Raw genomic sequence first — 26,296 nt, 5'->3', positions numbered from 1 at the left:
GTATTTAAATATATCGAATGCGGAAGCGAGATCAAAATTTCAGTTAACATCCCTTACACGAAAAACCAAACAAACGTACTTAAAATATAAAAGGTTAAACTAACTAAGAAAGAAAACTCGAAAATAAACTATGCGTATGACTACAGAGTCTCTAGGCATCCCCTTCGTCGTCCTCCTGCGGAACGGGCTCGGGAACCATGTCTTCCTGATCTGAAATGGTTAATTAAGGAGTGAGCTACACTAGCCCAGTAAGAACATCACGATATCTCACCGTCACGGAGATAAAGGTGGGTAGAAAACCACAAAAAGACCAATGGAGCATAATTTACAACAAAACCTTTTATCAATAATAAAACTTTTACCATCCACTTACCTTAGTGGAATTTATGAAAACAATATGAGAAAAACAATAACATTATCATAATCATTGAATAATCTAAGCTGTAAAACATAACACTTATCACGCCTCTTGTAATTCAATCATTGTACAACATATCTTTTTTTTTTCATTTACCAGCCTACTAGTATCCGTGGGGGTCCATAGGGGTCCGCTACCCGTTAACCTTTAACATTCATAATCAGTTTCCAGGGCCGTCCCCATACCCCGTCCGGTATGGGCGCCAAAACCATGAACCTCAATACCCCGTCCGGTATGAGGGTGAAACGGGCCGTCCCCATACCCCGTCCGGTATGGGCGCCAAAACCATAAACCTCAATACCCCGTCCGGTATGAGGGTGAAACGGGCCGTCCCCATACCCCGTCCGGTATGGGCGCCAAAACCATAAGATCTCCATACCCCGTCCGGCATGTGAGACCACAATCCCGGTAGGGTTCCCTACGGACCCGGTCCGTCCACCATCTCCCAGGATATCTAGTCAGGCTGACCCCCATAATACAATTATCAGTCTACACAATCTTTCATTATCCTTTTCCTCAATCAGCATCATCAATTCACATTTAAACAAGCAAATCGTAATTCATACCAAACAGACAACATACAGTATCAGTTTTTCAGTCATTCAACCCATAATTAATAAAAACGTAGTACATGCACACAAATCTGTAAAATGAACACATCAAACCTCATTTTGCATTTAAAGCTGTAAACAGGCCAAATAACAGTAAATCATCAATCACACTAGACTCGGGCTCCATTAGCAACCTTAAGCAATTTCACACATGCGTTAATTCAAGAAATACCGTTTTATCATTTTGAACTTTAATACCGTGATAGGAAATAGGGTGAGGGGTCCTTACTTGTTTTCGGGATCCGAATACGATTCACAGTGCGCCTGCAGGCTGTCCCTAATTTTCCCTGAATTTTTCCCGGGGAACTGAAACACACTAACAGTACCTGCACGTGTTCCAAAAAAATCCAAATTAGGCCCAGGGCCTCTTTCGGCCCAAATCGCAACTCCGGCACGGCGGCTCCGCCGTGCTCCGGCGACGGCGCCGCCGCTGGCGGCGGCGAGTCGCCTCGGGTTGACTGTTTTCGGCCGTTTTCGGCCGAATTCGGCCACTCTCGCATTGGTCCTTGTCAGAAAACAACCCTAGGGCCCTCGGGGGGCCAAAAAATCACGGAAAAACGGAGCTTACCGGCGGCGGCGCTCTCGGGTGCAGCGGCTCTCCGGCGAGGTTCGTGTTTTGGTGATTCGGCTCCGGTCAACCTGTAGAGAAAAGAATGGTGATCACGGTGATATAAAAATTGCATCGAACGGAGGCCGGGAAGGGCCTCGTCGGAGGCAAAAACCGAGAGGGGGCGCGGCGGCGCCGCTGGGCTTCGGCCGCGTATTCCGGCCGTTTGGCCGGGATTTCGGCCTCGATTTGGCCATAGGAGGAATCAACGGAGAAAAGCGAGTCGGGGTATGAAATTTACCTCGATCGGCGGTCGGAAATTTCCCCGGTGCGGCGGCGAGTGGCGGCGGGTGGCGGCGGTCGACCTCTGGTTCGTCTTCTCCGGCGAGCGGCTGGCGGCTAGGGTTTTTGGTCTGGTGTGGAGGTTCTATTTATAACCCCTTGCCTTTTGATCACAGCCGTTCATTTCGTTTTAATCTGGGCCGTTCGTTTTTGATTGAATCTGGGCCGTCCGTGCGTTTGAATCTGGGCCGTCCGATCGCGTGATTGATCTGGGCCGTCGGATCGCACCCACGCGGATCGCCAACGTGGCTCCTTTCGGAGTGACGCGATCTTGCCACGTGGCAGGCCCTGGTTGGCCGGGACTGCTGACCGGGCCTGCTGACGTGGCACCCCTTTTTTTTTTTTTTTTTTTTTTTTCCTCCTCCTTTCCAGGTGCTACACTCCAAGCTTAAAATTCGAGCCCACCGCGCATTTTACTGTAGCACAATTTTGCCAGCCATAGGCAATGTGAGGCCTGATCATCTTCATTTTTCTCCCCCAAAACTTATATAAGTTTTCTTAGTTTAGTATATATCACCTTAAAGATGAAAAGTATACTTATCACATGGTCACAAATCACTTGTGTCACTACTTTCATTAAGGCCTTTTGTCATACTTATGATAATTTATAAGACCTTCAACTTTGTAATCATTTTGTTAATCTATCCACCAAGATATTAAATTATAAGGAAATAGATTTACCAAAAATTGTAGGAAGACCCAAATACAATTGTCATCGTATCCCACATCCTGAACTCCTACTAAGTTTAATAGTTGATGTCATCTTAAGAAATTCGGTTCTTTGGATAATTTTATTGTAGACTTCTGTAAATTTATTACTTGTCTAGAGATAGTTGTATAGGTGGAAAGTAGGTGTTGAATTTCTCATAGTTCTTCAGTGTTGCCCTCCTAAAAATAATATTATCATCCACAAAAAGGATATGAGAGAGTAGAGGTGTTGTTTTACGTATCTTGACCCCATATATGGGCCCTTCAGCTTCAATTATACTCAACTTTGTATAAAAACCCTTTGAACATAAGATAAATAGTTAAGGAGAAAGGGGATTTTCTTGACAAAGTCTCATCCTCCAGCAAATAAACCAAGAAGGTTTCTTATTTATTAGGATCTAATACGAAACTGTGGTAACACATTTCATAATAAGAGCGAAATATGTAAATAAAAGCTTAATGCTCAAGCATTCTCTCCAAAAAAATCTCAATCCACATGATCATAAGTCTTATTAATATTAAGTTTTAAAGCAAAGTGTTCATCCCTTCGTTCGATTAGGCTCTTAAAAAATGAAAAGATTCAAAAGTAAGATATGTATTGTTTGTGATATGCCACCCAGGAATTACAGCCAATTGTGTTTTGTTGGTAATATCATTCAAAAAGTTCTTAAGTATATTAGGATGCATTTTATGATTAATTTCTTAATAATATTTCATAGACTAATAAGCATGTAATCAAAAGGGAATTGTGAATTTTTAATTTTTAGGATCAAAATAATAAATATATGGTTCTTTTTTTTTCAACCCCATTATTAAACACCCCCAAACCAAAATGCACTACATCATGCTTTATAATATGCCTAAACTTTTGATATAAACTATGAGATATACCATTTGGTCATATCACCTTTGCGGGATGCATCTATTAAAAAGTAATAATAACTCTTATTCTGTATATGATGCAGAGAGTAATATAATCTAATATATATCCACACAATCCAACACTATGAAAATAAGAACCTTCACAACTGGCATGACTTTAAGGGCCACACAATCCAACATTATATCCATTGTATTCCTAGAGCTAAGCTGAAGACTGTTGAGATATGCCTTAGAAAACTTCACATATGCAGGGTCATTTATCCATTCCCATGTGGGTAATCTAAGCTTGCATATAGTATTCTTTCTTTTTCTCTCAGAGGCTCTATTATGAAAGAACTTTGTGTCTTTTTGTCCACAGGCTAACCAGTTAACTCTTGATCTATATGTCTGCAGTAATTCTTCTTTGTGGCATAATTCATCAAGCTCATTCTCTTGAGTTCATATTTAACTAATCACCTCTTCTGTGTTGCATCGTGATTGTGATTTACCTAGTTCAACTTTCTTTATTTTATATTATCCACCATATTTTTCTCCCACAGTTTCAGTTGCCCCGTACAATTTAGTAATTAGTCATTGTAGTTCCTCTCATATCTATGTCATACATTTGCCACCATAGTTTGACATTTTTTTTTGCTCAAATCTACATAAGATGTATTCTCCTTTGTTTTATTTCTTGTGTAAGTTTGAGGCATAGTCATAGTCATGCTTAACAAGATATCGAACACTATAATAGGGAAACAAATATTTTCATGATGGGGAAACCGTATACCTATTAAGGCATTCTTGAATATTTTTTTTCCCTTTGTGACCATTATTCTAAATGAACTGGTATCCAGTAAATCCAAGATCATATACATCATAATCCAATCAAAATTCTTGAAAAGAAACCATATGACCTAAAGAGAGCAAGATATTACTGAAGTCTCCACCAATCACCTATGATAATCATTAATATAATTCGATGCATGCAATAAGATCCAAGTACATGATTTTAGATGAGATTTCCATCACTCATAGATACCCATAAATTAATCAACAACTATTATCATGATTAGTGACAACAATATCAATATGATGGAGAGACAAAGATAAAACATTCACTGGCCAATTATTATTCTATAATAAGGCTAAGCCACCTGTTACAATCTACTATTTTCATTATAAAATACCATAAATACATTTTTGTGATTTATTTTTTGCTTCATTGCCTACATCTCATACTCATTTGTCTTTGTCTCAATCAAAAAAATATAGGAAGTTAGCAAGGATTCTAGGCTTGGGACCCTCTATTGATTTTGCTTAATGACTTTACTTCCCCTAATTTTCCCTGTAATGGTTTCTTCCCCCTTCACATCCATTGGAGTTGCCCATTGACACCCACTATCTGTTGTTGCATTTTTGTCATAAGTATTATTAGCCCATCCCGTCATGGTTGCTCTTCTAATCCCATATTTTATTCACGCCATACACAAGACATCTCAGTTCATCTAAATATTATGTCTTCCCTGCCTGCCGACATTCATCTTCCTTCTTCTCACCATAGAATCTCATGTTATGGCACAGTCTTCCACATATAAAACAAAAGGGAGATTGTTCATATTTGAAGGAGACCTACTCCTTTCAGCCATTGAAGAGTATAATCGTCCCTTAAGGTAAAAGTTGGTGTACATCAACCGAGACCCTAACCTTAAGGAAAGAGACCTTTCCTCCAAGAGTAGATCAACCACCACTAGTTCGCTCATCTTCGCACAACTCCATACAACCTCCTTATTTATGTACTTATGGGGCAAAAATTGTACACACGACTCTGTATTTCAATATGGAAACGTTGGACCTCATTAAGATGTTCTCCCCCTCCACTATTTCGAGCATAGTACTGCTTTTTCAAATTGTCAAATGGCACCCTGACAAATTCTCTATAGATACTTCTTTCTCTCAAACTAAAATAGGAACAAATTTTGTGACCAAATTCGTGCCTCCATTCAACCCCCAACTTCCACATACTCTTCATCATATCTAAAAGTATATCTCCACTATAGTTAACAAGTAATTGAATAAGTTAAAAAGAATTGGAAACAGCATACCAAATAATTATTGCCTAAAATATATAATTTACAGTTGTAGCTCTACAAAAGTGTGTCCATTTGAGTGTGAATAATTAAGCTAATGAAGTTTTCATTTAAATTTTTTTTTTCTTTAATGGAGAAAATTAAATGGAAAAAGGAAAAAAAAAAGCACTCTTTGACCCATAAAATTAACCCAAAACGAATCAAACACGTTAAATTTATCCTATAATTTCCTTTCCTATTGGTACTCTTCAATTTACTAGGGTTAAACGCAGAAATGTAAAGTTTCAAGTCAAAATGAATGAACAAATGATTAAAAAAAAATAGAAATAATTAAATTAATTGACTAAAAAACTGCAAAATTCTGAACTGCTAAAAAAATATACTATATTTGAATTTTCCAAACCATTAAGGTTAAAACTATAGTTTAAACTACACTATGAACTGGCTATGAATAAGAACAAAGATCCTGCCTTGAGAGATTGGCATCCTCTAGCATTTCAGCTGAAAAAATAAATAAATTTTATAGTCAATCATTGGAAAGGAGCGGGGATATTACAAAACTCAATTCAATTGGCTATTTAATGGCTTCTGAAATACAACCACTGAAATGGTTCAAGACCATGATCTAAAAATTTACAGAACTTTCCGAAATGTTTGCTACAATGGAAGCCATCCCATCTACTACTACTACTACACAAAGATTGTACATACACCCACCTTTCCTGTTAAGATGAAGCAGAAAAGTCAATACGCAATTGGCATCTGAATTATGATTACAGCTACATAATTTTACAGAGACATCTCGATTATAAATACTCGACTCAGGTTGCAGATTCACCATCCCTCCGAAGCAATTCCTGCAGAAAATCAACCCATCTAAAATCCAGTTTGAAATTTTGATAAAACATTAGTTAGAATCAAGAGAAATACTAAATATGAGAACGGAAGCTTCCCATAAAAGAGGAAGAGGAGGCACAGTAATGACAAGCAATCCTAAAAGCCTGGTTACATTACGTTCAATTCAAGCTTATTCTAGTCTTATTCAATTCCTATATCTTAATTATATAGTTTACAGAAGTTACTCATAGTTTATTAGTTGATGCAGAATTTAATAAACTCCATTCATATCTTCAAATCTACCATGATAAATTTGTACTCGTACTTCTAAAAAAAACTTATTTTGAATTGGACGTAAAATTGACTTGATATTAAAATATTATTTTCACTCAAGTTTCCTATTCTATTTGTATTACATTCCCATTATTATATTACATAATTAAAATTTAAATCCGAACTCAACCTGAGAGTCCTAGTAATTCGGCTTCACATAGCTCCCTACTTGAAGTATGCTGTTATCAGTCTCCTTCAGACTTTATACAAGCAGAAAAGAGTTTTGGTGCAATCATTCAACTCCCTATATCTTGACAATGCAAGGTATTTAGGTTGCCTATTACCATGTCAATGTGTGCATATACATGTAATAGTAAAGTCACATACCACTTTGGTGGCTGCAATTGACAACCGCTGCCTTTCTCTTTTTTCACGATGGCATTCTCCACACCAGCTGGAACAATCCTTCTGGTACTTCTTCATCTCTCTGAATACTGAACTGCGAGGGACAAGATGAATGGGATTTTAGACAAAAAAAAACAGATGGAATAAACAACATTTGTGGAAAAGCTAGAAAGTGGGAGGAACAGCTAATGAAATGCCACAAGGTTTCAATCTTACCAAGAGGTATTTGATAGAAGAAATTCATCAAGGATATACTAGCAAAATCTAATACCTTCTGCACCAAAGAAGTAGATTAATCCGGTGGCCAGAGGTTGTCGCTCTAGCACCATGTCGATGACGACCACGATGTAGCACAGCTCTTCCAGGAAAATGAGAATAATCAAAGACTTCCTGACATTACAAATAATGTTCCGTCAAAGTTTGGGTAATCATTTAAATGTCTTTCAAACAAGAAAGCTACCAACCTAATATGATTATTAGAACTACATAATTATTTTGACACTAGATATCCCAAAACACAAGAAAGCTACTAGCAAAATAAGATTACTAAAATTACATAACTCTTCTGACAATATTCCACAGTATTAGAATATTAATAATAATGTCATTTTGTTTGGATGCTCCAATCCCAAGTCCATTAAAGAGGGGGTAAGCACACGATAATCTAAATTACATCAAAGTTAAGAAGAAAATTAGTAATTTTTCTTTTAAAAAAATAAAGGAATTTAGTAAATAGTAGAAGACAAAATTTGTCATGACTTCATACAAGATTCTAGTTTACCCAAATTCTTTTTCAAAAAGTATACAACTGATCCTTATCGTGCTAAGTCAGCATAACTAAATTGTAATGGCATTTTTACCTAGCAACCAAAATGCAAACAAGAATTGGATATAAATTCCATAAAAATTGGAATGAGAATACACTACAAATTAGATAAGAATTTAAATTAAAAAATGTATAACTATAAATTAATTCCACATTCAATTCAACTATTTTTTTAATTCTTTCTTAACAGGTGAAAACACAAATATATCATTGTGAAATAGAAGATATTAGTAAGGTTAGTTAAATTATCTATTAAACATGTAAATTAGCACTAATATCTACATATTAAGTAACTAATAGCTAGAAATTAAATGAAAATTAAAAAGATTAAATGCAATCACAACATATGCAAAATATTTTTACTTTTAACTCGAGAATTGGGTGGTCAAACCAATCAATTGTGTGACAGCAATATACAATAAAGAGAAAGCAACTCTTTCACGTTGCAATTCCATGATTTTTTAAAAGAGATATGATTTACAACACCTTATATCTTAAGAGACAAGACAAAAGGCAAAGAAAAGAAAAAGCGTGCCTTAATGACAGCACCCATAGGTTTTATTTTGAAATATATTATCCACATATTTAATAGCAAGATCTGCTTTGCTACCATCAACTTCAATAAACTTCCACCTTAAAGACAAGCTTACCTCTGCATGGCTTCCCGTATTTACATGTTTATCACACCGTGTGCCACGAAAAAACAACTCTCCACCAGAAAATTGCTTACCCAAGCACACATTTAGTGTTACTTCTGAGTCATCAACATGAAAGCCTATAAGTGTGAAATTGCTTAAATTTAGAGTCCACTGGTTTTGATAGAAACAAGAAAAGGTAAATAAAGTAGCTCATCAGTGCTATTAAATAAGTGACTCATATTCGAACTTCTTTTACAAGGATGATTGACCAAGAAAAATAATTAGTGCTTATGCCTTTTCTTTTTCTTCTAACATACATATATATGCTATGAAACTAGTTATTTTTGTTGTTTCTTCTGAGAGTCATATTCACAAACTACTATCTTACTACAAAATAAAAGAATTGATGCAAGAACAAGAAGATTTTAAATTGGACATGCTTCAATAATTAGAGACATTTATGTAATCGTAATGTTTATGCATTCCTATGATTTAGGAATTATTAACTATAGACTTATTATTAGGATGAGTTTATTATTTCCTACTTAGTTTGGACATTATTCAGTTATTCTCTAGGTCATTGATGCAAACATCAGTGGCAAGATAACCCCTTTTGATAAGGTGTGCCAAAGAAGGAAAAAGAAATGATGTAATCTGCAGGTGTTGTTTTATATGACTGTTTTTATGTGGTTGTTTTGCCTTGTTGTAATTGTGGGTGTGTAATAGTGGAAAAAAAAACGATAATTGGCATTGTTTAAGAGTTATATTGTGTTAATGGGTGAAAATTAGGGAGAAAAATAGGGGGCAGTTGGCTGACTCTGGAAGTAACTGCCAGAATTAACTGCTCTTCCTTTGTTTGTAAAACCTATGGTTTTCTGCTTCACAACTTATGTTGGAAAAATTTTATTCAAGTTCTCAGTACTATCTTATTCAAGAGATTGTAGGATTCTCTCTTAACGAGTCCTTAAATATTAAAGACAGATAAAGGAAGGAAAACTAGAAAATACCAAGAAGATCCTACTGATTTTTATGGGCATAGGCCCATAACTCAATCTGTCAGCAAGGAACATAATAGTTATTCAATAAAGTAGCTATTTTCTATTTAGTGAAATTCTCACAGACAGATTTCTTATTTTGGTAGAATTTGGTGTCTATAAATAGAATACCTAATTAGATATTAGGTAACTTATTCATATGATTATTATTCAAATTTTCAATTATCGATTTAATTATTAAAATCCAAGATCTCTAGTCTTGGTATTCAATAAATTTTCTCTAAGTCTTATACTCAAGTTCTCTTTGTTCTACACAATAATTGATGTCAGAGCCAAAGTTCCATTCATCATGCTACCTTAATTTACTTAGCGGCTTCCTTTCTGAAAAACACCTCTGCTTTTGGTTTAAACACACTGTTCCTCCTGCAGGCACGCACCAACCTCTCTCTACCACCACTGTTTCCCCAAAGCTCTCTTGCTAAATAAATTCACTCATCTTCCCTCAGGTAACACCAAGAACGCTCTCAACATATTCTAAAGAGAATTTCCTCTCCTCTGGTCTCTCCTCCGGAAAAGCTAAAGAAAAAAACGAAAATAAAAAAGAAAATTAAACACAAAATTTGATTGGCACATTTGCCATCCATCAACGAGGGGTGGTCGATACCTCCCTCGCAATTGATAGAAGAGGCTACTAACCAGCCTACCCACTAAATGTTAGCGTCTCTCATTGCTAGAATCCTCCTCACAAACCAGAAATCCACTGGAACATTGCTGTAACTGATAGATCTCCCCTTCCCAACCTTGATGAGACACCAACACCAAATTCAGAACCAAGGTTTCTAGTTGAATCCCTCATTAGAAAATCAGCATGAAAGACCACCAGAAGCCAGCTCGTGACTCCCATACGTTCGAAATTCCAAAGCCTTCATTGACTAGAACAAAGCACTCCAACCCAGTCCGACTTGTCAGACTCAGCCAACTCCAGACCGGTTATTGTCATTTCTAGACTGGTTCTTAAGTTTTCTGGTTTACTCTTACACCTTTTGAGATTAGTTTTGTTGAATTTACATTTTACCACTCACATATTAGGCATTTTGATAATATGGATAATGAATTAACATTTATTCATGCATACCAAATCTATTTTATTAAAAATGTATGTTAATATTACAAACTGGTCATGAACACTGGAAAATGAGCAGGAAAGTGAGAAATCATGATGGGTGCACAAAGAAAACAGTGAAATAGGCTGCAGGGGATAAAGAAAAAACATGGATAGAACCGTCCGCAGGGAAGCAAAACCCAAAGGGTTTTTAAGTGTCGGTCGTGCATTAACTCCCACCCAAAATTAATTGACACATCTGCAAAGATCTGGAGGGACGTGTGTCACGATCATGGAGGAGGTATTTAAAACCCCAAAAACCAGGTTTTGCTGAACTGCTTCTTCTTCATTCGGTGACTGGACCAACTCTTCTTTCAACTGTTTCTTCTTCACGCAGCCAACTCTTCATCTTCTTCCTCCATTCGACGCAGCTGACCGGAAAAACTCCTCTGAGACGTCAGCACTCTTCACCTTTCCAACATCAACAGTGATGATTGATAGGGATTTTCATGTACCATTTTATGTATATAAATAAAGGATTGTAAAACAAAAAGAGCATGTAATTTTTAGAAATGAATCTCAAATAATCTATTTTCTCTTTATCTCTGTATGTTCTTCAGACACACACACACTCTCTCTCTCTTTTCTCGGCTATCTCTCAGCCACATCTCTCTCTAAACTATTACTCTCTCTCTCTTCTCAGTTATCTTCTTTCTATCTAACAGTCTATCTCTCTCTCTATCTAACAGTCTATCTCTCTCTCATAGTCTCTATCTCTCTCTACAATCTCAATCTCTCTATTTCTCTCTCTCTTTCTCTTTGTCTCTTCGTCTCTCAGTCCTCACCAATTTTCTCTCTCTCTATTAGTTTCTTCTTTCCAGATATCTCTCATCTCTTCCAAATTAATTTAGTTTTTATTGATTTCTGGTTCCAGTGAAGTACATACCAAGGTCAGGCTGTAACAACTTGGCATCAGAGCAGATTAATTTTGAAGGAACTCTTGCAAGTTTCGTGACTATAGTGAAAAATAAGAATGAAGTCACAGCATCAAATCCTCAAACGAAAGCCACTTTAGAGAAAAATATGCGCGAGAGATGGATCAAAAGCTCTCGAACATTAGGTACGAAATATATGAATCACAGCAGCAAACCAGAACCATTATGGACCAAAGACTGGCTATGCTCGACCAACAATTGGAAAGGCTCACTGCATTCTTGCAAGGCAGTGCATGGATTGGTGAAACAGCTGCTTGGGAAAGTCCATCTGCCTCTGTTTTAAATATTGATAGTGAAATTTTACCAAACCCTTGAACCAAATAAATAGGAGTTGGCAATTCAAACAAGAGGGGCAACTAAGCATGAAACCCTACCCTGAAAATTGAAATTCTTACCTTTGAAGGGAACAATCCTAGAATATGGCCTAGAAGATGCAACAAGAATTTTCATGTTTTCAACATTTTAGAAGATAGTACAGTGGAAACAATTTCAATATATTTGGAAGACAAGTCGGATATTTGGTTCCATAGGTTAGTAAATGACTAACATATTTGAATGGGAAACATTTGAGATAGAATTATGTAGAAGGTTAGGAAAATTAACTGAAGTAGATATTGTGGAGGAATTCAACAAATTGATCCAAGAAGATACCGTTCTCCAATATCAAGAAAATTTTGAAGAAATGAGGTTCTATAACTAATAGAAAACTCCAAACTTTTTGAAAGATATTTTATTTTCATCTTTACAAGTGATCTGAACAAGGAACTCAGAACGACAGTGAGGATGCAAAGGTCATGCACCCTGACTCAAGTAGTTGAGTTTGCCCTTTGACAAGAACAAGAAGTAGATGTCGTCAACCTTCATAATAAACCAAAATACTCTTTAACTATTTCCAACCCGCTCAAACTCAAAGTAAGTGTTCCCATCACTAAAAATATTTCCAAAATTCAAAATTTCCAAAAAGCAACACTCTTGAGGTGTCCAAATCATTCAGAAATGAAGAGGCTATAGATGCGGAAAAAATACTCTCCGGAGCATCAGTGCAAAGAAAAAATAGCCATGACAATGGAGACTTGTGAAGAAGAGGAAGGAGAATGTGAAGAGGATCAACCTCTGAAGGAAGAGCAATAGGAAAATGCAAATAAACTTAAAACATAGTAGAGAGTTCTTCTGTAGCATAGTAAAAAAAATTATATATAATAATAATATCATTTGACATTAAATGTTTGGAAGCTGAAGCTCAATCTTGGACAAGGTTGATGCTCAAGGAGAGTATATTGTTAAAACCTGGTTATAAGCATCGGAAAATAAGTAGAAAAGCAAGAAATCGCAAAAGGTGCACGAAGAAAACAGTGAAATCACCTGCAGAGAACAAACAAAACCGTGAGCAGAAAGAGGAAGATAGAATGGCCCATAAGAAAGCAAAACCCAAAGGGTTTTTCAAGTGTAAGTCGTGCATTAACTTTCCGCCCAAAATTAATTGATATGTGGCAGCATCCACAGAGATCTAGAGGGATGTGTGTCATGATCGTGGAAGCAATATTAAAACCCCAAAAACTGGGTCGCACTGAACCGCTTCTTCTCTATTCAGTGAACCGACTGACTCTTCTCTCAATCTTTTCTTCTTCACGCAGTCGACTCTTCATCTTCTTCCTCCATTCAATGCAGCCAACTGGAAAACTCCTTTGAAACATTGGCTCTCTTCACCTTTCTGGCATCACTGGCAACGATTGATATGGATTTCATGTCTATTTTGTGTATATACATAAGGGATTGTAAAATGAAAGAAACATGTAATTTCTGGAAATAATTCTCAAACAATCTATCTTCTTTTTATCTCTTTGTGTTCTTCAAACACTCTTTCTCTCTTCTCGGCTATCTTACCTCTCTCTAACAGTCTCTCTCTCTTTAACAATCTATCTCTCTAACAGTCTCTATCTCTCTCTACAATCTCAATCTTATTCTCTCTCTATTTCTCTCTCTTACTCTCTTTCTCTCAGTCACTTTCTCTCTCTCTTACTCTCTCCCTCTGTCTCTCACTAATTATCTCTCTCTCTATTATTTTCTTCTTTCCAGGTATCTCTCATTTGTTCCAAATTAATTTACTTTTTACTGATTTCCAGTTCTGGTTAAGTACATGTCAATGTTGGGTTCTAATAGTTAAGTCTTCCAATTAGATTGATGAAATGGAAAATGAATGTCGCTAGTAGTGTTATGGCATCATACAATAAAGGGCTTGAGCAATGATTATGGACATCAATTATATGCTTACTAACCCTTCTCATTTAATTAAAGACTTTTTCGTTTTCTAGACCAAACTTTGACCGAAAAGGACTCATTAGTAGTGAGACACCATACAGGATCGTTGTTGCTTTCGTCCAGGGACATGAGATATAAGGTGCTTGGCAATTTTTCATAACCATAGATCTCCCAGTTGTTGATAATTCTCAGTACAATAAAATGTCATCCTTCCCTATAACAGTCACTAATCATAAAGTCTTTTTGTTGTGCCATGACAAAAATATGAGGATATTGATCTCTAAGGGCTCCGTCTTCCAACCACGAGTCCTGTCACAATCTAACTTTGTCACCCTTTCCAACTTTCCACCTGATAGACACTTGGAACTTGTCCCGGCTGGTTCTAATTTTTTTCCACAAACCTTTCCCATGTGGTCTTGACAAAGCTCTTGTAAACCACCCTCTCCCATTTGTTCCGAATTCCGCTTTTATCATCCTTCTCCAAAGCACACCATCTTCTTTCATCAAACTCCGCAACAACTTACCCTGTAAGGCCACATGCATCTCAACCAAGGATCGTAACCCCAAACCTCCTTAGGATATTGGCTTCTTGATTATGTCTCATGCAACCAAATGGTGTCTTCTTCTTCCTTTCGAATCAGCCCATAAGAATCTACTTTGAATAGCTTCCAATTGTTTAGCCAGCTCACTGGGATAGTCAAGAGGGACATATAATAAATCAGTAAATTACCCAGTGTCTTTTTTATAAGTGCAAATCTCCCCCTTTTAGAATAAGAGCTCTCTTTCATCCTGCTAACTTCTACTCAAACCTAGCCACCACATGATCTCATATCCTCACATCTTCAAAATTGGCCTCCAATGGTAGTCCCAAATACTTAATCAACAATTTAACTGCCTTACAGCCCATGACCCTCGCCAAATTGTCAAAATCACTCTCATCCCCCAATCTAACCATCTCAGATTTGGTAAAATTGATGATGACTCCCTAAATCGCTTGGAAACCCATCTACAAACATAAGATTGAGCATAAACCTTTTATCTGGCTCACATAATAAAATAGTATCATCTGCAAAAAGTAGGTAGGGCACCTCCTCAGCATGTTTCCCCATTTCTGGCCTCTGAATAATTCTAACTTTGACTCTTATCAATATTTAATTCAGAACTTCCATGACCACAGTGAAAAGTACGGGAGATTAATGGATCAACCTATTTGAGGCCTCTAGAAGCCTTGAAGAAGGCTGACAGACCTCCATTGACCATTACCCACTTCGCGCCGTTTCAGTTTTTTAAAATAGTTCGGATCTAGGTCAAGACGGGTTGGTTAGTAATTTGTGTTGTACCAAGAAGGTCGATTCATTTGAAACCAACCCACCTCTATATAATATTTTAAATGATATTTTTTAAAATCTTTTTTTATTAAAAAATACAAAATTACGTCGAATTATTTGTATTTTAATTAAGTTATGTCCAATTATTGAATTTGTTGTTAACTTAATTAATTAGTTAATTAACTAATTATAATCTTAATTAAATCTATTTCAATTAATTCGCACATAACATGTAGACTAGGTTCAAATTCTTCGCAAAAACCAAGACAGGCCAAAAATTATGCCAAAAGTAATGAACTTGTCTGGGATTCAAGGTAAGTTCATGTTCTCATATGGTTGCGGATCGGATAAGGACTTCAAAGACCCGCCCCAAAACAGACACATTGTCATCTCTAATTGTGAAAGATGTTGTTATTTATATTATATGAAGTGAGCCACCTAATGATAGATCTCTCGACTTAGCTAGAAGCAATGATGTATTGAGATTGAAAACGATGACATTCCCATTGATTTCAAGAAGAAAGAGACCTCAAGAGAAAATACTGCCCCAAAATTTATTTGGCTCTTAACAACAATGAGAAGGTTGGTTACTCTTCAGTTTACTATGTCTGTGAAATCCATTATTTTGGAAGCCTTCCTTTTTTTTAAATAACAATTTCAAGTTTCATAAGCTTCGATTGTTAGAAGACAAGTCCCAATTTTGAGATTCTTTCTACTTCAAAATTTCAGAACTTGGGGTCAAGTTTTCACCAAGAAAGACAGAATGATGCAGAGCAAGAAGATATTAAATTGAACATATTTCAATGACGAAGATCTTTGTATAATATTTCAAAAAACAAAGATATTTATGTAAATGTAATATTTATTTATTATTAAGGTCCTTAGCTTATTTAGTAATTGCTAACTATAAACTTATTATTAATATGACTTTACTATTTCCTATTTAGGTAGGATGCTATTTAGTTATTTCTATTTTAGTCATTCAACTACTTAGCTATTTCCTATTAGTGGAATTCCTACAAAGATTTCTTATTTTGATTGTATTTTTGTACCTAAAAATTGAGTATCCTAATTTAGTTATTAGGTAGATTATTCATATGATCATTATGAAAACATTGAATTACTGATTTAATTATTGAGATCCAAGATCTCTAGACTTGATTCCTAAATAATTTTCTTTAAGTCTTACATTCAAATTCTCTTTGTCGTACATCAAGAATGTTTATGATTAATACTGGTATTGCATTCCTTGCTGAACTAAATTTAAAAGTCAGTTAAAGCATATCATATAAAAGATACTCAAAGCTGTAGCTTGATTATATAAATCTGCAGAAAATCAATCTTAAAACAAAGCAAGAAGGGAAACACCTACCCAAGTCAACATCCCTATCGGTTCCATATTCAACTACAAAACCATGGTGAGAGTCAAGAGTTGATCCACCAACTTCCGGAAAGAAAACTGTGCATGAAGAATAAAGCACTAGATTTAATTAAAAGTATATTTAATTTATTTTATAACAAGTAGACTTTTATGAAAAACTGTCAACATCAGCATGGTTGTGTTTGGGTAAAGTCTCATTCGATTCATAATCATTTTCAAGTTTTAGCTACTATTCACAATATGCATAAACTGAACATAATTTATGTTTAAGTTTCCACCATGTCATACTTAATTTCTTAGTAGTGACAATATATTCCTAACTCTGAAGCTAGGAATTGAATTATCAACATCAAGTAATTCAAGGTGAGGCTAGTAATAATTAAATGAACAAATTATATTCTAATTATATTTTCAAAACTATTATAAGAATTAGAAGTAGAATTGACTGGAAATGGAATAAGAAATGAACCAAACATAATATAGGAGCAAAAGCATATTCACTAGGAGCAATCATGAACAACCTTTTGATATAGGACGAATAAAGCCCTCCATAAGCTTGTCAAGCATGGTTTCTAGGCCAAAATCATCAAGAACAGCACCATACTTATTCATTGTGTTTGGCCTCATGATTCGGAATTTCTTTTCACTAACCCACTTCTCAAAGTTCTCAACCTAGGCAGTGTAAGAGAATAAATGCAATGAACAAATGAAAAGCTAGATAGTACTTATATATAAGAAACTTCTAAATGCTAGGCAATATACATATACGTAGATATGTGTGCGGAAAAGCAGAAAGATGGAAGTCACCTCAGTCAACAATAGTTCACAAAAGTGAGGGTGAAGCATTTCAAATATAAACACCCCTGGAGACGGTTCAGACATAATTCTTCTGAAGCTGTCCTCTGTACTATCATTTATTGCTCTGAGAAATTCAGGAACAAAAAAAGCTGCAGGGTGCAGATTATATAACTCCCTATGTAATGGCTGCCAAAAGAAAAGAAAAAAAAGAGAGAACAGAACACGTATAGTCAAATCTAAAGGCAGAAAACAAGAAGATATCCATTTGCACATAAATAAGCAGGGCATTCCGAAGCACGAACCATCATGTCATATATATCATGCACTGATATTTCATCGAGATAAATCTTTATAAGCACATGCAGCTGGGAAGGGAAGAGAATAACTGGAAACATCCAGGCATAAGAACACAACCTTATCAAAACAAGGCACTCCAAACGCCACAACTTACAGCACAATGATTCATGCAGTAGGGAAAAAGAAGCTCGTAGAGAAAACACATTCTCATGAGGAAGCTCCTCATTGTGTTTCAAGTCAATTCATTCAGTGGATGCCCAAGTCCTGGAAAAAAAGGTCCACCACCTTGTTATAGAGAAGTTCTATGACCATTTTCCTTTTTCCTCTGGTAAGTGTGTTGTTACAACCTAATATTCCCATATTAACCTTCTCAGAATATCTCAAATAGAAAACTCCATATGAATTTCTAAAACCTAAACCAAAGTGTTAATAGTATTTTGCCATTTGACAAAGCCTACCAGAGGAGGAAGAAAAAGAACTGAGGTTAAGGCTGTCAACTACTAAAAGTTTACTTTTGTTATGTTTTGTTTTATTATATTATGTAAATTAGTATTAGTTGCAAGGAATAAAGAGGCTAACTAGAAAAGTAATAACATAAAAGTTTTCTTCATCTTTCAAACTTTTTGAGATCCTTGGATTATCTCTTAATAGTAACACGATTCTAAAGGTCAATCACATCAAATTTTCTTGAATGGTATCAGGAGGATTGAGCAAATGAACATCCTGGGCGGGACCAAGACAGGATAACTTTTGCTGGCCAAAAGAAGTGTTGATGAATCGGCTGGAAGGATTATCCAAGGAACAGTTGGCGGATCATAGAAAAGGCAGAGGAGATGTAGTGAAGAAAAAGGTGGGATAGATGCAGACAACGGGTTGACACCCAAGAATGGAAACTTAACAAATCCAAAATGGAGAGAGACAAGAAAAGGGATTGTGGGTTACTAATTGTGACTAAATTTTGTTCCAGCTCATGGTTGTAAAAATTGTTTTGCCCGAGTAGAATATCAAATTTCACATTCCTAAACTAAACATATTGGCACAAAGATCTCGAAATCTTCATCCATTCAACTTCAGGTGCCTTCCTGCCAAATGGTACAGGTATCTGTTATTCAAGCTCCTAGTTTCAGAGATACTAAAAGAGCAAATTTGATTATCTTGCTCTTCTTACTGGAAGAGAGGTGACCACTGAAAAGTGCAGTCTATCTCTTAACAAGTTAAAGTTGAAAGTCTTTGTATTTCAGTTTTTATTTCAAAAACAAGTTAGAGTTGAAATGCTTGGCATTACAAAGAATTGATAACACCAGAGTGCTCCACAAGAAGGGGAAAAAGAAAATGATCAAAGTTTGTCAACAACTTCCCTTGCTTTTGGGTTTGCTTGACTTAATGTTGCTGCCACTTGCAGTTCTAAGTCTCTCTATTACACGGGATTTTCCATGCTTCCTGGAAGTGGGCAGCAATTGACATCACACGGTACAAGAGAATCTAAGTGGGGTTGACCAAGAGACTTATCTACCGCAGCACAACGGTGGATGTGGATAGAGAAGAAACACAGCATCTCTTGGCTCTGTTTTTAGTAATCTTTATGAACCCAAGTGTTTGCCTCCAACCAGTGGAGTTTGAGCTTATATTGCCTTTGCTACCTCGACGCTTCATTCCTAGTCTTACACCACAAACCTTCCCCATTCAAGAATCAGAGATAGTTAGATTAAAGTTCATACGTTTTTCTTTTTGATAAAAGAAGAAGAAATTATTGAGATGGTAGAGAAAAAGTGCATCTAAGAAGGAAGAGACATCCTCTCATCAAAGATAAAAAGAGAATAACAAAAAACCCCATAAAAGCTAGAAAGGAAAAGAAAATCCATACCCAACATACAGAAAAAAGAGCAGAAAAAGGAAACAGAAAAAAACATTCAGCAGAGAAGCTACATATCTTGTATCAAAATATCCCAGCAGTGATAGCAGTCAGTAACAGAAATGTCTGAAAAATGATCATGCACTTTAGCCCAAACAATGGCAGAAAAAATTGCCCCTCCCCACAATGCATAACATAAGGGATTCCTGTTATTAAAAATGATCGAATTACGCTCCAGCCAAATGCTCCAAAGGCCTGCAAAGACGATCCCATACCAAAGAGGTTTGGCTACCTTCCTCACCCCATCACCTTTAATAAACGTGCTCAAGAAGTAATCAACAGTTGGAGGCAGTACCCAAGAACCCCCAAACATCTTTAACACAACAGTCCACAACCTCAAAAGCCATAGTGCAATAAAGGAACAAATCTGCATGCATTTCCCTGCCTCTCTAACATATCACACACGTATTAGGAGAAAGGGCACGATTATGACGGCAGACTTGTAGTAAATTGTTCGTGTTAAACCTTTGATGAATTGCTCTCCAAGCAAATGGGTTTTACCTTATAAGGAACAGGAACTTTTCAAAATCCCTTAGCAACATTAATTGATGTTGAGCTGAGCATGAAGTTCAGACTTACTAGGAAGGTCTTTTTCCAGCTGAAGCTTCAAGAAAATAAGCTGGGCATATGGCCCACTACTACTGTAAGCTTACGCTGGAGGGAGGGCGTGATGCTATGTGCCATAGTATTGTGGCATTGACGAAGTCTACCAGTGGAGGATGAAGAAGACTTAAGGCTGGAGCTGTTAATAAATGTTTATTTTGCTATGTTTATTTCATTGATATTATGTCTATCTAGCATCAGTGTCAGTTAGGATAGAAAGTTTGGACAGACAGTTCACAGTGTTTGAACTTGTCTTGGTGTTCCTGATCTCAAGAGAAAAGTTAATATCCAGTCTGTATGTACGTCTGCAAGAAATAACGAGGCTAAGCAGAAAATAATTTTAGAAGAGTTTTCTTGAGTCTTTCAAACTCTTGGAGATCCTCAGATTCTCTCTTAATAAGCCATGCCAAATGATCTCATAACAAGATCCTAAAGTAGGGACCATAACACAGAGCCAGCAATTCTGCTTCATAAGCATATCATTCCACCAGGCCTTGAGACAGCACCATACTACTATGATGATTTCTATACCACCTCAGTTCCCCATCATTCTAAAGTTCCAGAAGGTATGCATAGAATTTAACTGTATGCAACAAGAAGTAGTAACTTTCCAAACACATTAGATCTTAAAACTGGCTGCATAAAAGGAGTAGCACCCTCAAATATAGGACATGGAAATACTTAAGAACTTCTACATGCATACACATATTTTCCTCCTGAGAAATTCCATGCCTCAATTCAATTGTGTCTTCTCTGCAATATTCATATAAATTTTTATCTTCAAAAGATTACTCTTACTCCTGCAGTTACACATATTTTAGACAATTCAGGTGTCTAATGCCAACTGAGCTACATAAAGACCTAGCTTCTTCTAGCAACCAGTGTCCTGATTGGGGATGCTCATGTGTGCTTTAGGAACTCCATGCTCTGTCAGGAACTCTACAAAAAAACACCTAGTAAAGTGACTAATATACAAACACCAGTGAATTGCAATAACTGCTTACTGTCAACCAGTTTCCATTAGATACTGCTATAGCAATAACCCATATCAAGAGAAGCCATTCTGATCATGATAGATGAAGCAACTTTGTAGACTTATGATATATACCTATTGAATGTTATATTAGCAGAAGCCTTAAACCAATTAACTAGGTCTTAGTCCTCACCAGCAATTTGTTTGTTTCAGCTACAAGAACTTCCAACACCTGATTTTTTCTATCCTTATTCTTAATGGTGCAGCTGTGCAGGTTGTCTGTCAGAGACAGCAGTCTCCAAATGCCACGAGATCTATCAGATGTTATTGAAACAATATATGATATCTTTTGTTTTACCATTTGAAAATCAAGAAAAAGAAAATGGAAGAAAATTTTAAAAAGATAATAATTAGGGATTCAGGAATAAAGCATCTAAAAACCTGAGATAAAACTCTGACTTCAGTAGTCACACACTTTTTACTAAAGGGGATGTTTAGAAGAAGTAGCAAGGACAAATTTATGAAAGATGACTATGAGTGGGTAATAATTAAGCAATCTGAGTTCTTTCGGGCAGCTGGCTATCAACATCTTTAAATCCAATGAATAAGAAATAAATATTTGCTGAAGTAATGAAACAGGAAAAACTAGCAAAGAGATGCCATGCTTCCCACCTGGTAACTTGATATAATCTTCTGCCTGTATTCTCTGTGTCTCTGAACCTGTTAAATAACATGGCATGAGCGTCATAAAAAATTTGGAGGACCACAACCTCTCTTCATTCACATAAAAAGATAGGGGGAAAAAATGCTGAAGCAACATAAATTTATAATGGCCAACAACATCCCAAAGAATAAGTCAAGCATGACTTGCTTGCCAGGGGCAAAAGTACTTGCATCAATAAAATAATAACAACCCCTGGCGCCAATTTAAGCTTAGACCCCTTAGCAATCAAAGCAAGTTATTCTTCTATAACAAAATCACCTTTTTCCTCCAAAATTGCATCTATAGGAACCACTAAAAAGTCCATGTTTAAGTTTACACCTCAGCTGTAGGAAAGAAAGGAAAAGAAAAAAAAATCATAAAGAACCTTCAATTTGAAAAAAAATTATATGCATTTTGATAATAGCTTAGATAATATGCTTAGAGCCAAATTAAACAATAAGAATTAATATCGAAGTTGAACATTGTTTTTCAGATTGGTCCAATATACTACAGATCTGTGTTATCCTCATTGAGGCACCTGTTGTTTGTAGACATCACTTTCGAATTTTCCATGGATGGATTGAGTGTGATAGAAAGCTCATGACTTTAGTTTCCCATTTTACTTTTTAACCAAAACTATATCTTGCCTTCCTTTGTATTACTAATTTCAAAAAATCATGAGCTATTATTATACACTGAACAACTTGCATAGCTGTCTAAAATGTACCAGCTATAATTTTTTTTTACAGAAAAAAGCTATAATATAAAATGAAGACGGAAATGAAACCCATAGGAGGATAAGCTATCATCAGACAGACAAATAAGAGAAGACATACAAAAATCAAAGAGAGACATAAACAGCAAGTTAAATTTTAGCGAACAGATATTCAGTAACTAAAAGCTAGATATCCTGCTATCGATCGTACAAAGATCGGAGAAGTTGGGATTCAATTATAGAATCTGTTGAGAATAAGCTTGTTGGTTGGAAAAGAAACTTTCTTTCCAAGGGAGGAAGATTAACACTCATTAAAAGCACTCTATCGAATCTTCCGATTTATTTTCTTTCAGTATTGTGCATCCCAAAAAATACTGTAAAAAAATTGGAAGCTATCAAAATCGCTTCCTTTGGGATGATGAGATCAACAAAAGGAAAATCCACCTTGTCAGATGGGAGTATCTCAAGAAACCTACTGTTTCCGGAGGATTGGGAATCAAATCTGTTATCACATTTAATCAAACTTTACTTAGTAAATGGACTTGGAGATTTTTGAACAAAGAAAATAGTTTTTAGAGAAAACTGATTGTTCACAAATGGTATGGGGAAGATTTACATAATTCCAATTTACTGGATCACAGCATACATGGTTACAGTTTATGGAAGAGAATCAATGTTACATACATCCTGCTATCGATGTTACATTTGTTTGAAAGATTAACTTTTAGAGCAAAGTAGGCAAAGAATGGTAGAGTTTAATAATAAACCTATTCGTTGGTTTCTAATACAGCTAATGGGTAAAGCAAGGGATCATTAAACTGATCCTTTACTCTCTTCACCCTCGGGTACCCAACCCCAAATTGGGAATTGGGACTTGTGAGGTTTCATAATTAGTTTAACATTATATGTTTCTGATAAAAATTCTTAATTATTTATTTTTGTAATAAATTATAACGTATCTTTCGATATGGAAGCATATTTTTGTCGTATTAAGCAAATCTCTAGCTTACCTTCCTCACTTGAACCAAATAACATTGGATCAAAAGCTAACTTCCTTGTTATAATTAACAAACTAACTAACTAACTTCCTTACTCTGTTTGCTCTCTTTTGCTTCAAAAACTACTAATTTATTTTCTTCCTTGAGCTCCTAAACAAAGTGTTAAAGAGGTAGGTAACAGACCTAGCTAAGACAACAGAGTCGGGAAGTATATTTCCACAATGTTAGCACTTAGCTAAAGAAGTACAGAGCAAGGGCATATCAGTAATTCCACATTTAAACGACACTCCCACATACTTTTTATTGACGACTATGCCTGTTAGGCAAGAAAACAGCCACATTTTCTCAAACACAACAAAACCCTTAACTCAAGAAAAAGGACTCATAGGCCACATGGTCACAATAATTCGCCAAGGGTATACAAATTTAGAAAATAAAGATTAACATTTAATATGGATATAAAACAAATAACTTTTTGCTGTTCACATTCTTGGATAATTTAAACAGAAAACAAGAAGAATAATCAAACCATGAAATTCAATGGAGAGACATACTCTGGTGCGTTCTCCGTGCGGCAAGTACTTCAACAGAATCTCCCTCATGAACTTCACTTTATCGTCCCGACCCAGAGTGAGCATGCTCGGTGGCAAGTACCTCTCCAACGAACTGAAAATAGAGGGACTGAAGTCTAGATGTAGATCGTCATAGCTCTCGGGCTTGTGGTCCTTGCTAGGGTTCAGCCGCAGCCTCTGGCTCGACATCAGTGCCGCTGGTGCCGGATTCATAGCCGGAGGAGGAGCTCGGCTCAAGCCCCTTGCAAGGACGCCGTTCCCTTCGCTTCCGGTCGCCGTATGAACCTCCCGGCGATCACCGGACATGATGGTGAAGGTCGAAATGGGGAATTACTATGAAAAACCGGGATTCTGTCTATAGCATTGGGAGTAAAACCGGAAATTCTCAAAGCGAGTTAGGGTTTTCGATACAGATTAATCTAAGCGAGATTTCTCGGAGTAGAAAAAATGGGAGAAGAGGTTGGGCTTCTGTGACAGTTAGGGTTTGGCAAAGCCGGTAGTTTCAAATAGCCGGTGTTTATTTTACTATTATTTTCTTATGGTCCCTTGCAAATTACATCATATTGTGAAATTTGCCACTTTATTTCTCTCTTATCTACTTAAATTTTGAAATTTAACGTGTGTAATAATGCATGTAATGTAGCCCGTTTAAAATATGCGGCTTCATCTTTTTTATCTATCAAAATTTTAACATTCAGTGCATGCAATATATGCGTTATTTAAAACATGTAAAATATGTTAATTTAATTATCCATAGTTTCAAATTATATATATAATATATATAAAATCTGAATATATAAATTTATTTATCTTTTATTAATTTAAATCTTAAAATGCATATGAGTGTAAACATGTCATAGACAAAAACAACACAAGCCTCCTAATTCCTCACATTCAATTCAAACTTTACGAGTAATGTTCGATGAAGTACGATATTAAAATAATATTTACAAATATGCTATATTTATTTTTATCTTATAAACCCACCAAATTAGGATTGAATACATTAATTGAAGATGTGTATTGTTCTTGTTCCACGACATGCTCGTATTCATATAAATTTCAAATTTTAGGTCAATTAAGGATAAATAAATTTGTATAAAGGTAAACAAATTTAAGTGCAATATACAAAAACTACAATAGTATAGTAATATTTACAATCATGCGACATTTATTTTTATCTAATAATACATAATTTGTATAGTTTTTAGCATTAAGATTAGATATTGATTTGGTATGAAGAAGAAGTATGTAGAATCTTATTATTAAAGGGAATGCCTAAAATGTATCCTATTAACTCTCTTATAAACATCAACATTATAAAGAATTTGTGATGTTACTTGATATTCTTGATAAATCCAATATATTTTTACATCTTTCCATATGAACTAAATTCTTATATTTTATAATCAAGTAACTAATATATTGATTGTAAAGAAAATGCAAGTTATTAACAAATTATAGCTTTTCAACAAATCTCACTTTATCTTTTTCGTACTTCCGCAATATAATTGTTGATTACCTTTTTAAATGAATTAATATTTTTTCAAAGGAAAAAAACAAGAAAACAAAGAGAAAATTATTTATTTTGATAATTTTTTAGTTGTTTTAATATGTGTAATTGCTATGATTATCTCAATAATAAATTTTATAATTTGGAAATTTTTATTTTTTTTCATATTTATTGCACATGTTTCTTTTTAATTTATATACTACAAGTAAAAAATATAAGTACTTATTTTTACTCCATAATTTCCTAACATTTAATCAAATATAGTGACTTAAATTTTAAAATTTGAGCTTATTATATTTGTATTTGAGTTTTAAAGTTTAAGTTATCTAATATAAGATATCTCATTATAATTTATATACTTAAATTTTGAATATCAAATTAAAGTTCCAACTCATGAGTTAGTATGCAATATAGGTCAATAACTTTCAACCATTTAATCAATCGCAATGAGTGTAACAACTGAGAGTTAAATTTATCTATATATATATATACATAAATGTAAAATATAAAATACAAGAGAGGGAAAAGTGAGAGGGAAGAATGAGCAGGACGGTGTAGATTAGGGAAAAGGAAATAGACGGTTGGGATGAGTCACA

The 26,296-nt window shown here is 35.5% G+C and overlaps 1 protein-coding gene across 1 annotated transcript; it reads right to left on the bottom strand.

Annotated features, from left to right (window-relative positions):
• Positions 1-6,079: 6,079 nt before the first annotated feature.
• Positions 6,080-24,767, bottom strand: LOC110823115 (2-oxoglutarate (2OG) and Fe(II)-dependent oxygenase superfamily protein). The gene is made up of 9 exons (XM_022053421.2): positions 24,170-24,767; positions 21,872-21,919; positions 17,424-17,600; positions 17,138-17,288; positions 16,608-16,694; positions 8,569-8,693; positions 7,364-7,482; positions 7,075-7,186; positions 6,080-6,434 (listed from the first exon to the last, which is right to left on the bottom strand). Exons 1-9 carry the CDS (start codon positions 24,491-24,493, stop codon positions 6,399-6,401), a joined length of 1,179 nt encoding a protein of 392 aa, XP_021909113.2. The 5' UTR covers positions 24,494-24,767; the 3' UTR covers positions 6,080-6,398.
• Between the last annotated feature and the right edge of the window lie 1,529 nt (positions 24,768-26,296).

This window comes from Carica papaya, chromosome 9, assembly GCF_054855325.1.
Source record: "Carica papaya isolate Zhongbai chromosome 9, ASM5485532v1, whole genome shotgun sequence".
Lineage (NCBI taxonomy): Eukaryota > Viridiplantae > Streptophyta > Magnoliopsida > Brassicales > Caricaceae > Carica > Carica papaya.
Note: the sequence above shows the minus strand (reverse complement) of the source record. Positions and strands in the feature narration are given on the sequence as shown.

Coding starts and splice junctions, on each gene's coding strand:
- LOC110823115 (XM_022053421.2), bottom strand. CDS start 24,493: ATGTCCGGTGATCGCCGGGAGGTTCATACGGCGACCGGAAGCGAAGGG. Junction 17,289..17,423: donor GTGAACTATTGTTGACTGAG/GTGACTTCCATC, acceptor TACACTGCCTAG/GTTGAGAACTTTGAGAAGTG. Junction 8,694..16,607: donor CGATAGGGATGTTGACTTGG/GTAGGTGTTTCC, acceptor TCACACTTATAG/GCTTTCATGTTGATGACTCA.